This window comes from Perissodus microlepis, chromosome 15, assembly GCF_051167445.1.
Source record: "Perissodus microlepis isolate ML-2025 ecotype Zambia chromosome 15, ASM5116744v1, whole genome shotgun sequence".
Taxonomy (NCBI): domain Eukaryota; kingdom Metazoa; phylum Chordata; class Actinopteri; order Cichliformes; family Cichlidae; genus Perissodus; species Perissodus microlepis.
This window is the reverse complement of record NC_140475.1, coordinates 13,031,456-13,047,137: the sequence shown is the minus strand read 5'-3', so window position 1 is coordinate 13,047,137 and position 15,682 is coordinate 13,031,456. Positions and strand designations below refer to the sequence as shown.

Genomic DNA, 15,682 nt, shown 5'->3' with positions numbered 1-15,682 from the left:
TTTTATGAGCTACATTATAAAAAACCGTGACCACGTCCTTAGCCGACCTTCCTTCTTCCAGTAGTTGTGTGAAAATACTTAGTTAAGCTCTTGTTATATAACCCACCACCCCTCATCCCACATTACCACCTTCAACAAATCTCTACCATTTCCTCCAGTTTTTATGAAATTGGTTCATTTTGAGGTTCAAAAAAAAATTTAAGTTTTTCCATTCTATATATTTCCTCCATTATTCCTATCCAATCTTTCTTTGTTGGGGGCTCTTTCTCCAGCCACCTCCTGGTAAGCGCTTTTTTGCCCACTCCCAACAGGATGTTTATCAAATATTTGTCCTTTAAGGAGGCTGCTGATGGGATATCGCCCAAATACACAGTACAGAAATCCAAATTTAATTTGAGACCAGTCACCAAGTAAATTGATTCGACCACTTCACTCCAGTATGGTTGGATTATTGGGCATTTCCAAAATATATGAAAATGATCTGCCATGTTTTCCCCACAGTTTCTCCAGCAGTATCCATCTGTCAGTTGACCTTTTTGTTTGTATTTTATTTTGGGTGTTGCTATCACACAATCTCACAAAAAAGGTTATTCCAGAGTTAGTTTATGAGCAATGCGTACATTCGTGGCAATAAGGAGGAGACATTTATGCATCAGAAACTGTCAGCGCTACAGCACACGTCTTCTGTCCTCTACCTCTCTTAACTGCTCATTCATTCTTCTATCCTCCTAATCAGCACAGTGCCAGTAGCCTAGCAGAGTAATTAGTGTGCTGGATGCAGGCCACCATTGCTCATGAATAAAGCTTTGTTTAAGTTTCTTTCTTGCTGGCGTCTATTCTTTTTCATTCTCTCATTCCGTTGTTCTTGGTCATTCATTCTCTGGGAATTTGAAAGCCTGACTTAGGTTGTTGAACATGCAGTGCAATCATTGGTTGTTGGGAAGGAGTATATTGTGAGTACCATCAATCAGAAAGGATCCATATGGAAACAGTTGAACTTGTGTTACTTTGAAAATGCACACAACCACGCTCTGACTTAAGACCTGAATTAGATCAAGGTCTGATGCTCAAGAGGCCTCAAACCTGTTTAGCGTTAACTACATTTCATGGGGGGGGGGGTGAGAGTGTATGAGCTTATACACTATAGTTGTCATTTGTCTCACCTGGAACAGTGTCAGGGCTTTTGACTGAGCTCCCTTCAGGAGGGCTGTCTCCCACTATGTTAGGGTCATGGGCGCTGGGTGCTGGGTGGTAGGCTGGTGGTCTGGGGCCCTGCTCGTGGAGCAACTTCTTTGGGACTACAAAGAGAAGGAAGTGTTTAGGTGAAAGAAAGACAGAACAGAGCATAATTAGACAATGCAGTATTAGAGTATTTGTAGGTAAAGGACGTAAAGGGCAATGCAGTATTTGTAAAGCAATATACTGGATTATATTTTCAAAGCAACCAGTTTTTAATCAGAACTATCTTCTTCTCTACCCTCTAGTGCACACAGCTGTGCAGTCTGTCGTTTCTGTTGCTGTTGTTGATAAGGATTAAGATTCACATCAACTGCTGATTCATTTCATTAGGAGTCAAACAAAGGTAAACATACTCAAGAGTATGCTGTCACTGACAGTGTCAGACAGCGTTGTGGCCATGATTCACACACTCTTCCGGACCATGCATGCAAGTTCCCAAAAGTTACGCTGCCCCTGCCAGCACAACCCCCCAACCTAACAGTGTCCTGTTAGTCAAGGAAGTTTCACCCAGACACAAACCTACTGGGCTATACATTCCTGCTGGCTCACATGTGGTTTCGGAGGCCGAGCCGTGCTCCGTTCACCATGTTTGTCCGCTCTGTCAGACTGGCTGACAGTTCACAGCTGAACAGATGACTGTCTGTCCAACTGTTGGTCATTCTTGCATTTTCACTGCTGTTTGCGAACAACGACCACAAAGACAAATCTGCTGCTTTTTTCCCCCGGGAGATCATCAGTACTATAGTAAAATTATGACATGAAAATTGGGGTAAAAATTCAGCATTTGTTTAAAGGACGACGATAAACATGCTGATCAAATTACCAGAGACGTATTTTGGCAGTGATCCAAGAGCCAATCAAAGCACAGGAAGGAGCAGAGCAGGCCACACTCCCACGTTGCACTGGATGCTGCTTTCGGCTTGTGCACATTTTTCCAGTTGTAGGCAATGATGAAAAGATTGCATGATACAATTTGTGTAATTATACTGTGTGACATTTTGCCTTTATCGGATATTGGACAGTACTGGCTGATAAGAAATGCTAGTGGCCACAGTTACATGATCTTCCTACTAAACCTGTTCTTCCACAACAGGACAATTAAGCAGACAAAGAGCTCTCTTTGAAGAAGCAATAAATAAAGATGGAGGATATGGCTGCTTAAGTAAACCAGTATGTTGCCTCTACTTTGCAGGATGCATTTATGGTGTTTAAGACCAAAATTAATATGCAAACCATTCTTAAGGTTGACTTGGTAGATTTTTGTGCCGTGCATCAAAGAAGAATGAGACAACACAGGAATGTGGAGAAGACTGAAGTATTTCTTTGTGCAGGAGGTTAAGTGATTAACTCAATTTTTATTTCTGCAGGCACTAAAAACAGTGAAGGCTCAAATATCTGAAGGACTTCAAAACTGTGCAGGCTAAAAGATTATAAGAGAATATACAGGGTGGGCCATTTATATGGATACACTGTAATAACATGGGAATGGTTGGTGATATAAAGTCCTGTTTGTGGCACATTAGTATATGTGAGGGGGCAAACTCCTCAAGATGGGTGGTGACCATGGAGGCCATTTAGAAGTCGGCCATCTTGGATACAACTTTTGTTTTTTAAATAGGAAGAGGGCCATGTGACACATCAAACTTATTGGTAATGTCACAAGAAAAACAATGGTAATAATAATGGATTGCATTTATATAGCGCTTTTCGGGGCCCTCAAAGCGCTTTACAATTCTACTATTCATTCACTCACTGGTGGAGGTAAGCTACAGTTGTAGCCACAGCTGCCCTGGGGCAGACTGACAGAAGCGAGGCTGCCATATCGCGCTATCAGCCCCTCTGGCCAGCACCAGTAGGCAGCAGGTGAAGTGTCTTGCCCAAGGACACAATGACCGAGACTGTCCGAGCCGGGGCTCGAACCAGCAACCTTCCGGTTACAAGACAAACTGCCAACTCTTTGAGCCACGATCACCCCACTACACAATGGTGTGCTTGGTTTCAACGTAACTTTATTCTTTCATGAGTTATTTACAAGTTTCTCTTTGTTCACAGCCATTGACATGTCGAAGAGGTTAACACGTGAGGAGCGGATCGAAATTGTGTTGATATCTGGTGAACGCAGTAACCGGGTCATTGCAGCAGATTTCAATGCAAGACACCCTACGAGACCACCCATCTCCCATGCTACAGTCAGCAAACTGCTTGCTAAGTTTCGTGAAACTGGTTCAGTGTTGGATTTGCCAAAATGTGGACGCAAGAAAACTGTCACTAATGAAGAAACATCAGTGGCTGTCCTTGCTTCATTCAGCAAGAGCCTACAGCGTAGCAAGAGCCTACAGCGTAGCAAGAGCCTACAGCGTAGCACTCGCCGCATGTCACTGGAGAGTGGCATTAGTCGAACATCCCTTCGGCAGATATTAGCTACTCACAAATGGCTCCCTTACAAACTCCAGCTACTGCAGCATCTCAACGAGGATGACCCAGATCGGCGCACAGAATTTGCAGAATGGGCAAAACAAAGATTGGAAAAGAACCCTCAGTTCATGCAGAAGATTTTGTTCAGTGATGAGGCAAACTTTTATGTGAATGGTGAAGTTAACAAACAAAACCACCGCTATTGGTCTGACACTAACCCACATTGGATGGATCCTTCCAAGACTGTTGGAACAACAAAAGTGATGGTTTGGTGTGGTATATGGGGTACAACGATAGTGGGTCCATTCTTCATCAATGGAAACCTCAAGGCCACTGACCCCCTTAGACTTTTATCTTTGGGGTCATCTGAAGGCAATTGTCTATGGTGTGAAGATACGAGATGTGTAGCACCTGAAACTACAGATACTGGATGCCTGTGCTGGCATTTCTCCTGCGGTGTTGCTATCAGTGTGTGAAGAGTGGGAGAAGAGGGTTGCATTGACAATCCAACACAATGGGCAGCACATTGAACACATTTTATAAGTGGTCAGAAACTTGTAAATAACTCATGAAAGAATAAAGTTACGTTGAAACCAAGCACACCATTGTTTTTCTTGTGACATTACCAATAAGTTTGATGTGTCACATGGCCCTCTTCCTATTTAAAAAACAAAAGTTGTATCCAAGATGGCCGACTTCTAAATGGCCTCCATGGTCACCACCCATCTTGAGGAGTTTGCCCCCTCACATATACTAATGTGCCACAAACAGGACTTTAATATCACCAACCATTCCCATGTTATTACGGTGTATCCATATAAATGGCCCACCCTGTACAATCAATACCATTTTAACTTCTGACAATTAAACAGAGAGAGCAATAGACATGAAAAAGATCTTTTTCTTACAGCAGTTTAAAGACTGCACTTAAAGTAGTTTCAACAGCTCTTGTTCCTGGAGGACTTGGATCTAACAGGTCTGACTTTAACCTCCTCAACATCAAGTAACAACCAGTAAATGATTTCTGATCTTTGTTTCAGTTTAAAGAAGACCATTATCAATGTAGTCTCTCACCAGTTGTATAAACATACATGTATATTTGTATTTTTACATATTCTTGGGCAAAATACTGAAACCAGTGCTGCTCCTGATGTGTGAATGTTAGATAGAAAGTACTTGTATAAATTTGTGTGTGAATGATGAATGAAAAATGTTCTTTAAAGCACTTTGAATGCTTGAGTAGAAAAGTGAAAATAAGATTTTCATATCTGTAAAAAACTTTATATAATTGTGTTATCTCGTGTGTGATCTGTCAACAGAAAAGATTTTTAAAAATCAGACTTAGAAGCCCAAACTAACCTGGTTTGGTTGGGTCAAACTAAGAGGATATAAAAAAATAGCAAAATGAAGAAGTGAGATTTGGCCTGGCAGGTTCCCTTGTTCCTTCTCATCAGTCTGACACCCTAATCACAGGGCTTACAACTCCCCCACTGCCATGTTGCCGTGGTGCCATGCCACGCCCTTATTATAGGCTTCTGATTGGTCCTAATTGGCTGCACATGTGGACCAGAGTCATAGCTGAAGAGGGGACAATGTGGCTTATACACACTGTGAAACATGCATTTTCCTCACTACCAAAAGACTATGTAATCGGATGCATTACCTGGCCAATGCACATGCACACACAGTCCATCAATCATCCAAAACAATAGTCTGCCAAGTTTTTCTGTACACTTTATTTGCTAACAAAAAACGGTACAGTATAGTATAGTATATTGACTGCTGCCTTTCTAAAAATAAGTGTCAAAAAGCTAAAACCCCTCAAAATAAGTGACCGCAAACCACGCTTAAGGAGCCAAGCATTTAAACTAAATCAGTAAAAGAGAGACAGAGGAGTGCAAGGGAGCGAAACCCAACACATAAATCACACTCTCCAGCCTTCGTTATAATGATATGGTCACATAAATGTGGAGCAAATGAGTCCTCGAACTTCTTAATATAACTCTGCTACATGGGATCTGTCCCAGAACTGTACCTCTCAGAGCCCTGGATCGCCACAGGGAGCGAAGATACGAGGCGGGAAAGAGTGCCCTTAACAATGGGCTGTGTTTACACTGGCAGAGCCCAGCTTTGTTTTCACTGGGCTCTGCAGGCCAGAGAGTGTGTGCATGTCTGTATGTGTCTGTGTTTGTGAGCCATATGCTGACCATTGCAGAACACAGTTGGGACAAAGCCCTATAAGCCATAAGGGATATAATGAAATATTAAACCATAGTAAATCTCAAAGACCTCGGCCAATAATTTGCACATACTTTTGCCTTTATGGGTTTAGACGGGAGACTGCTGAAGACTAGATGTTTGAGGTATTGTTTAAGGGCATCCTTGATGGTTGGTCAGCTTCAGCCGTTTAAAATTTGACCCCAAAAATGAGCGCAAGAAACTGTAAAATAGACATGGAGACACTGCATAGAGATGGGAGTCGTTTCCCGTGTCAGAAACTTCCAGAGTTTGTTTCAAATGAGATATTTATCATTTCAAAAATAGCATGACTCTTTAATCTGTTGTATAATGGATAATAAACACGGTTAGATGGCAAAACACATAACAGATTGGGTAATACATTTTTCTTAAATGGACTCTTCAAAAGAACCAGTCCACTGACACAATGTGCACGCACACGTGTGCATGTGTGTAGGAAGTCTGAGCAAAAACGTCTGGTTTTCATCAGCACACAGCCAGTGCCAACTTAATCTACACCATTAAAGTGCTGGTTAAGGCTCCACTTTCACTTGATACACAAATAAAGGCAGTGCCTCAAAAAACTCAATGTTTATGGACACTCAGATTCACAAAATGCTTTTAATGTTCTATTATGTCCTTTCAAGTCTCTGCTTCCCACACAGGCAGGCATGCAGACAGACATCTGCATGCACATACTCATGAAGCCATCCACCAACCCGTACACATACACACACACAGTCATTTTTTCACTTAGCTAATGGCATTCCTGCAAAATAACATGCAAGGTGAATAGGGCAGAAGCTGAAGGTGTTGAGATTGCATTCCACCTCTCCCTCCCTTTGCTCTTTCTCTCCAACCCACAGCGTAACACTCTAACACCATCCAGCTGACAGCAGCTTATTGAGCTTGGGTATCACTGTGTGTGTGTGTGTGAATGAGAGAGAGAGAAAGCACATTTAATATCAGTGTGGGAGGCTGCCAGTATTCAATATGCAGCATGATTTTGCATTTTCCAGATAAGAATGGTATAAAACAACATAAGTGCATAAGTGTAATACAAAGCTGGGGTCTTACAGCCATGTTTGCACTACTTCGACCTCACACTGTGAAAATTTATGTTTTTTTTTCTAAATATCCCCGTGCTTGCATGATTGAGAGCGCGTGTGTCGTCGAGCATGATTAACACACTCACTCTCGTCTTATGTATACAAAGTAGACCAGCTTTTGCACCAGTAATGTGAACTCTACCAAGGGACTGGTGGTCTACACCGAAGACCTTTCCTGGTTCTGCTTCCATTTTTATGTGAGTTTGAGGAATCCAAATTTCTTATATTACTCTATTAGGTTCAGTAGCAGTGTACATGCATGTGTGTACAAAAATACTGCACAATGAGACTGTGGTATCCATAAAGGAGAATGCCAGTGGTTTTAGTTCATTAAATATAAATGGTATCAAATTTACACAACTTGACTGTTTTATGATGCATGCTGTAAGTCTTACATTTACTTTCTAGATCAGGTGTCATGATTCGGCTGTGTGCAGGCTGGATGAGGACCCAATCGCAAATCCACAGAGGCAGGAATGAACTCAAAATTCACAGCTTTATTGCTGGAGAACAGAACCATACAAATTAAACTGGGAAACTATAACGTAACACACAGAGAACTGCATAGCCATGGATGAGGGAGAACGCGACACCGAACTGAGGGAGACGCAGACATAAATACACAGAGGGTTAACGAGGGAAGTGGGAACACACGGGGAACACAGGTGACACTGATAATCATAACAAGACACGGCAGGAGTAAATGCAACACTGACGGGAGACTGTCAAAGTAAAACAGGAAGTACACAGAGGTTCAGACAGGAGGAGAGAGAGCACGGGGAGAACACAGACATAACGGGCTGGGGAAAACATGGAATAAAACACAAGGAGAGACGAGGGCTCACAGATACACAGAGGGGCACACAGGGGGTAAGAGTCACAAGGGGAAAACACATAAGGAACAACGTAACAGAGCAACCCAGGAAGCATCGCCTAAATAAGGAACAATACACAAATACATGAAAACTAAGAATACTGGGCCAACATGGCCCAGGACCATGACATCAGGATAGCTGTAAATTTACATTTTTATGCTACATGAGCTTAAAGACACGCTAAACGGTTCGTTTTCACAAAACAACCACTTTTTGCCTCCCACACCTGTAAAATACAGAACCTACAGATGTTAAACTTTACTTTGTGCTCAAAAGTCATTATTTTTGCTTCCAAGGAGCCATATTTGTAGTCTTGATCAATAATTCTTGAGCCTTTCTAAATGTCTTTCAAAGTTTTTCTTTGGACATTGGCTGCTTTTTCACTCATTTTCAATCTAGTCCTTCTATGTGACTTGGGTATTTTATTTGTTTGTAAGGCCACCTAACATGACCTATGAATCATTCAAGCATAAAAGGCACCTAACTCAAGAGATACACACTGGAGGCTCTGTCATGGTTTGGGGCTGAATTTCAGCCAATGCTTTTGGGGATCTTGCCAAAACTCATTGAAAAGTGCTGTCAGATTTTGATCCAACATGCAGCATCATTTGGAAAGCATCTAAATGGCAATGACTCAATTTCTGAGCATGACAAACATCCTCAAACATATTGCTGTAAAAGCATACGTGCGTAGGAAAACACACAGTCGAACACTATCAATCATGGATTACCCTCCTGAGTTCCCAGACCCTGACATTGAGTAAGCAGTATGGGATCATCTTTATAGAGAATGCGACAAAGGGCAGGCGACATACAGAGAAGAGCTTTTATTGTCCCTCGGGAAGCTCGTTAGAATTTTGCCTCATGTACTTTCAATAAATTACTGCATGTATTTCCCCTTCTCCTAGAAAAACATAAAACGAGATTAAGAATTTGAAAAAACTTTGAGAAAATTTGAGAATCAAGCCTCACATCTTGGAGGGGTGGAGAAACCTTTTCTGCTTTATGTTTTGGCTCAGATGCTTAAATGAATAATGTAAAAAGTTGCGTCAAGTTATCTTGTCAGTGTGGATTGTTAAAGCTCGAAATAAACGAAGGCCATGTCCTGATGAAGCTTTTCTAATATGCAATAATGCAGGTATGCAGTCTGTGTAAGACCCATTATGAAGGTGATACAGTCTAAAAGCATCCAGAGTCAGGATACTGTGGGTTGGGAATGCATTCCAGAATGGAGAAAGTGGAACAGCTCAAACCCTCAAACCCTGCGTAGAATTTTTCCCCATTTACTTTAATGGATAACACACATCCCTCTGCTGTGAGATACCCACAAATGCTAATGTATGCAAACACACATACACACAGACGCCCCGGCATGGGACCTCAACATGAACACTCTCACTTCACCACAACCATTGGTTAAACTTCCAAATCCCAGCCGTGTGGGATATTTAAACAGTCCACACACACAGTTGGCATCATCCACACAGATTCAGAGATAGAAATAGATGCTCTGTTGACAGCGCGGGGGTCATAACAATCAGTGAGAAAATCACTCAGCTGTGGAGCTATCCCCTCAGACAACACACAGACACATGCTAGAGTTTATATCTTCACCCATGACCTCACTCCGAGTTTTAAGCATGCATAAAAAAAGTAGGCACTGAACAGATCCACTCAGCCTACATATGAACCAAAGACAACCCAACTTGTGTCTCCTGCTATGTTAACATGACATATTTCTCCATTTATAACACCTATCCAGAACACACTTTTAATGCTGGAAGTGTACTTAAATGACCATCTCTTCCACCCACTTTCTTTACATACCTAACACTCTGCTACTCCCAAATCTTTATTGGCTGGATGTGGGAGAGTCGGGCCACACTAGAGATCAGCAAAAGCTCAGCATTATCTGATGTTCCACTGGGCAAACAAGGATGAGACCAGCGCTGAATCATCAAATCAAGCCACCCGCCTAAACGCACTCCTTCATGTCAGTGTTGTGAGGTAATGGGATACTGAGTTTTTAGTGTGCAGAGGGCTGATGAGCCCAGCAAATGACATAGTCCTTTTGCATACAGGACAGAGGGCGTGAGTTACTGAAACAAAGCAGAGAGGGAAAAAATTGTTGTGAAATAGTCGTGCCGTCTAGAATCCACACGTGACAGAAATAAAGGTAACAGCTTTCAACAAGCATGTTCCAACATATGTCAAGGATGATCTAAACAATGGTGCTATCTTTAGCTGCAAGCAACAACTGGCTGTGCAAGGCAGTTAATAAAATCAACACTTGGCAACATGAAGTCTACTGGGGACCTGCTACTTCAATGAAAGATAAACTGTGATGCTACTACGAAAAATTATGATCATTTTTTTATCATTTTTTGTCATATACAAATGAATCAGTGTAAGTCTTTGTGTACTGTTTAGTCAACTTTATTAAAGGTTGGAAGTTACTAAGCATGTTGGCAGTCCACATTCTTTCATTCTCGCTCAGTCTCTTGCACGCCTGAACAAAAGACTTCGTTAAGCTTTAAATTAGCAGTGACAGACTGAGCTCTAAAGTGACAAAAAGACAAGTTAATGCCAATATCATTCATACTGACGTGAAATGCTCAATTAAATTACTTTAATTTTCCACTTCAGCTCCCTCCTTGCCATCTGTTCATGGAGGAATGATCTGTAAGCCTGCCTAAACAGAATATATGCCATCAGTACTAAGCCAACGTTTTTGTCAGTGATATAATAGGATCAACAACAAATGAGTGGATAATGACGATGAGCTCCTCTCTATTTAAGGGTACCCTCCATATAAGTCAGCTTTCTTCTGATTGGCTCCCCTTTGCAAACAAAAGGACCGGGGAGCAGGTGTGTGGAGCTGTCTGAAACAGAGCATTTAGAGCAACCTTAAGCCTGAGCTTTTGGATGACCTAATATAATAAAAATGTAACACTATAACTGATACTCACAAGCCACTTTATTAGGTACACATGCGCCTCAAAACAAATAGGCAATCAGTGAATTTTGGCATGTAGACAAGGTCAAGGCAACCTGCTGAAGTTCTAGCTGAGCATTAGAGTGTCGTAGCAACATGTTTTATGAGACTTTGAATGTGCCATTGTTGTTGGTGCCAGACGGGCTCATCTGATATACTAGGATTTTCTCATACGACCATCTCTAGGGTTTAAAGGGAATGGTCCAAAAAAGAGAAAATATCCAGTGAGCAGGTTTCCTCTGTGCAAAAATGCTTTGTTGACGCCCCAGGTCAGAGGAGAATGGCCAAACTGCTTCTATCTGATAGGAAAGCAACAGTAACTCAAACCACTCATCACAGCATTGCTGAACACACAACATGTGAAACCTTAAAGCAGATGAGCTACAGCAGCAGACGACTATACCATGGGCCACTCTTGTCAGCTAAGACCAGGAAACTAAAGCTACAATTCATTTTTCCAGTCCAAAATTGGACCAAGAGTGGTAAAACTTTGCCTGAAGAGATGAGTCTGATTTCTGCACTGACATTTGAATTGTAGGGTCATGTAGTTGGTGTAAACTACATAAAAGCATGAATCAGTCCTGCGCTCTATCAACAGATTCAGCCAGTTTTGGTGGTTCAATGATGTGGATGATATTTTCTTGGCACGCCCCTTAATAACAGTTGAGCATTGTTTGAACAATAGAGTGTACCCATCTTCTGTTGGATGCTTCCATAAAAAACACAATGCACCATGTCACAAAGCTCAAATCAACAAACTGGTTTCTTGTACATGACAATGACTTCACTGTACTCAAACGGCTTCCACAGTCATCAGATTTCAGTCCAAATCTGCAACAACTCTGTGATTCTATCAAATATCGATGAGCAATGCTTCTATCATCTTGTTGAATCTATGCCATGAAGTATGAAGTCAGTTCTGAAGGCAAAAGGTGTTCAAACCTGGTTCTAGCAAGATGTACCTAGTGAAGTGCCTGGTCAGTGTATATATGACACAATGCATAAGAGGTTAATTTTAAATTAAACAATTTAAAAATCAGGAATAATAAAAGTGGATGAGATGCAAGTGTCGTACAGTAAAAGTTAGAAAGACACTGCTTCACACCAAAGACGAATTCTCAAAGATTGACTGAAGTCGGCACTGAATGAGTCTCATTGAACTCCATTAAACTAAGGAGCAAACAGAAAGCAGTGGGTACAAAGATAGTATGGTTCTGTCATTAATGCTTTAAAGGTATGATCCAATTGTGTGCTGCTGTTAATCCAAACTCTGGTCACACTTTTTCTCAACAGAGTAATAGATTAATGCTTTTCTTGTGTATAAAATCAGTGCAAAGCTTCAGCTTCAGAGAAGAAGAACTATATAATTTAGGAAGTTAACGTAGCAATTGTGAGAAAAGACAGTTAGGACCCTGTGACAGTATAACCTCACAGTCCAATGCAGTGTTAAAGACCTTTGTATAACACACAGTCTTTTCAGTAAACACTAGAATGGACTAAATTACATTACAGCCCGTTGTTCTAAACAATAGAATACACACTCACAACAGCATAACACAAAAGTTTCAGCATCTGCGTTTCATTAGATGCTCTGTGATTTGATTCTTCCCTCTTTATCATTCTGGTTAAACACTACCACCTGCCTCATATAGCACTTGTCTATCATATGTGCTCCTGTGCCCTGTCATTGTCAGGTAATTACACAAACCCAAAGTGAGAGTGAATCATAACTGACAGCTTTCAGACTAAGTAATAGCCTTCTGTATTCCAGAGACAAAAACCCAATGATAACTTAAGCACCATCGTGCTTAAATTGAAGTGTGGGAGTTGACTTGCTCTTGTGTATTTAAATACGTATTTTTTTCTCCATGCGCTGACAGAGCGCTGGGCTATATTAGCGGTCAGGCCTGCACAGTGATAATAACAGTGAGGTCTGGGTCAGCCGTCATCGGTCTTATCATGACAAATACACACTGCACACACAAATGGATGAGACTACACACGGTTCGTTTAGTCTACTACCAAAACCCAGGGTGTGAGCTGGGTATTGTTTGAAATTTTTTTGAAAGCAGTTCTCAAACATTACACTTTGGTTGACACAGAAGCCAATTAGAAATTTTGCTATCATAAAATACTGTCTAGAACTGGCTATGGACACCTTTTTAAATAGGTACATGGGCAAATTTTGGTTAATACCAAAAAGTAGAGGCTCTATACCCCACCCATACACTTGCCAAATGTCTCCCACCTAAGGGGAGTTTTGACACTATTTTAATATGGACTATTATTAGAATCAGTTCCAATAATAGATTTTAGGAGGCAACGTCTATCGCAGACTGCCCTCAACAGCTGCTTGTGATCATGAGGAGGGAGGACAGACGAGATAGGAAAAGATGAGCAGAACTGCTAAAAACATTTCATTTATCTGCTTGTTTTTAGTTTTCTTGGCATTTTCACAGGGGAGCACATACATTACTCCAATTGGGTTTCTTATATATACAATCTCAAATTCAGTTGATGCAAACGTGTCCTATGAGGCCTCAAAGCTTTGGCATTCCATCCCCATTGCAGATGCTTTTTGAGTACAGTTGGTTATTTATTTGCGTTCCTGCCTGTATTTGTGTGTCTGTCTCCTGACTCGTTTTGCCTGTGATCCCTAGATCATGGTCTTTAAAAGCAGATGCATATACATGGCCTCAGGGGTAAGAGAGAGCAGACAGACAGAGAACAAGAGGCCATCAGAGAGAGAGGAGTGACAGACACAGAGGCAGCCAGAGACACTTTTACAGCAGTCTTTAAAATAAACACCTGCTGCCGTGGCTGAAGTGCCTGGCGGACGTTAGAGATCCAGCATGTAGCCAGCATGTGCTTAGATGATGAAAGGGAGCTCAATCCTTGTCTCTCTCTCTCTCTTAGACATACTCTTTATAAAGACAAACGCACACACAATTCAAATGTGCATTCAGGCCTGACACTGCCAGAGTATACGCATATGTCTTATGGCAGGCTTTTGACAGTGAGTTGTGGAAGTCAATACAAGATGAAATGAATGCATAAACGAATCTCCAGCTCCACTATAGAGAATATGGATCTGAATTCACTAATATTTCTAAGACGTAATAAAATTCGGTTAAAAGGGCTGTTTTACATGGGCGCTGAAGGGCAGGAACTGATTGAAAATACCCTTTAGATTAAGGTTATTTAATCTAACAGTTAGTAGATTAAATAATGATTAAATTAAATAAAGGAATAGTACAGATGGTGTCTATACTATTCCTGATTAAGAGAGGTACATTGTCTGGACCAGCGTCTAGAAACTCTATTGCACTGAGCTGTATTTTTATTTCACTGATAGCCTTCAGGCAGCTCATTAGTCATATAAATAATTAACTTATTAACCACATATGGTCTGAAGGAAAAATAAAGCTGGACACCATGGTGAATAAGTGATATCTAATGTTAAAACTGTCTTCAATGTATCTGTCTTAAATGTAACAGATATAAAATGAACTACAGGGGTCCCAGAACCACACCCTGTGGGGCACCACAGATCACAAATTTGACATTGGAGTCCAATACAGGCAGAAATCCATGTGGCCTCTTAATTAGTGCTTGATGTTTAATAATAAAACAGAGAAATCACCTGCGCCCAAGGGCACTGCAGGTCATTTAACACTCCCAGAAGTAGTTTAACTGCTCTGACAGAGAGCTGTGGTAGAAACTGTGTCTCTATAGTAAACAGTATATCCTTAACAGAACTTAGATTAAAAAGGGATTTAAAATATAGATATTACAGACAGCAGGATCTAGGTTTGGTTTCTTCAAAATGGGGTACATTGTAAGTCATCCAAAAGACAAATTAGTATTTTTAATAGCTACAGTAGAGCCAATAGTTGGCAAGACTCCTAACACTGGGGGCTGGAGGATATCTTTATATTTTAAATCACAAACATCAGTTCTTGTAAGCTAATGTAGAAAGTCCAGAACAGTAAGCGCAGGAGGTGAGCTAAGTTTCAATAAATTCTGGCACTGATGTTCACTGCTTTAATAAAAAAGAGAAGAAATGGAAGTTATTACAATTATTATTTTATCAGTCATCTCCCCAATAGGGTCTGAGGTTTTTACTAAAAAAATTTGTGTCAGTATTTGGGTGGAAATATATTAGTTATGAAACATCAATTTTCTCTTTATTTTAAAACGACCTTTGTTATGAGTTTAAAGTTACTAGCAAAAAGCAGTTGACCTAACTTACAGTACGAAATACTAGGACTGAAAACAATATTTCAGCTCCTTGTCAGAGATGAGAAGATCTGTGCATTTTAATTCACACTGTGTTATGAATCTTTCCTGTAACAAAACGTTGTAGAACCGCTAAAAAGCAGTGCAACAGCTGTGGCTTATAGAGTTAGAAAATGCACTGTGACCAGTAAGACGTGTATCAATAAAACAGGGATTCTGCAGGGGGTGTGATGCTTATTTAACACAAGGGACACACAAACATATCCTGACACATGGGTCAAAACCTAACACTAACTCATACACACACAATGAAGAACATCATTTGAGCACATTGAGCTGTTGACCTTTAAGAACAGCAGAGACAGAAAAGCAAGAAGAGAAAAGAAACTGATCATTTCTCATACATTATGCTAATGAGTTAGCTTTGTAGGTAGGTGAGTCAAAAGAGTTATTTTCACTGGTTTCCTGTCTTTCTAGCACACTAACATTCTCACCGCTCTATAAACACATTTAACCAGCAGATGTGAGACGGATTTCAACTATCGCTTAAATGTAAGTAAGCATATGCTAAT

General features: G+C 40.8%; 1 protein-coding gene across 1 annotated transcript in view; it reads right to left on the bottom strand.

Moving 5' to 3' along the window:
- eva1aa (eva-1 homolog A, regulator of programmed cell death a) overlaps positions 1-15,682 on the bottom strand; it is a 76,005-nt gene that overhangs the window by 5,973 nt on the left and 54,350 nt on the right. The window contains exon 6 of the mRNA XM_084952940.1: positions 1,164-1,298. Coding sequence (XP_084809066.1) covers positions 1,164-1,298 — 135 coding nt within the window. The remainder of the gene's footprint in view (positions 1-1,163; positions 1,299-15,682) is intronic.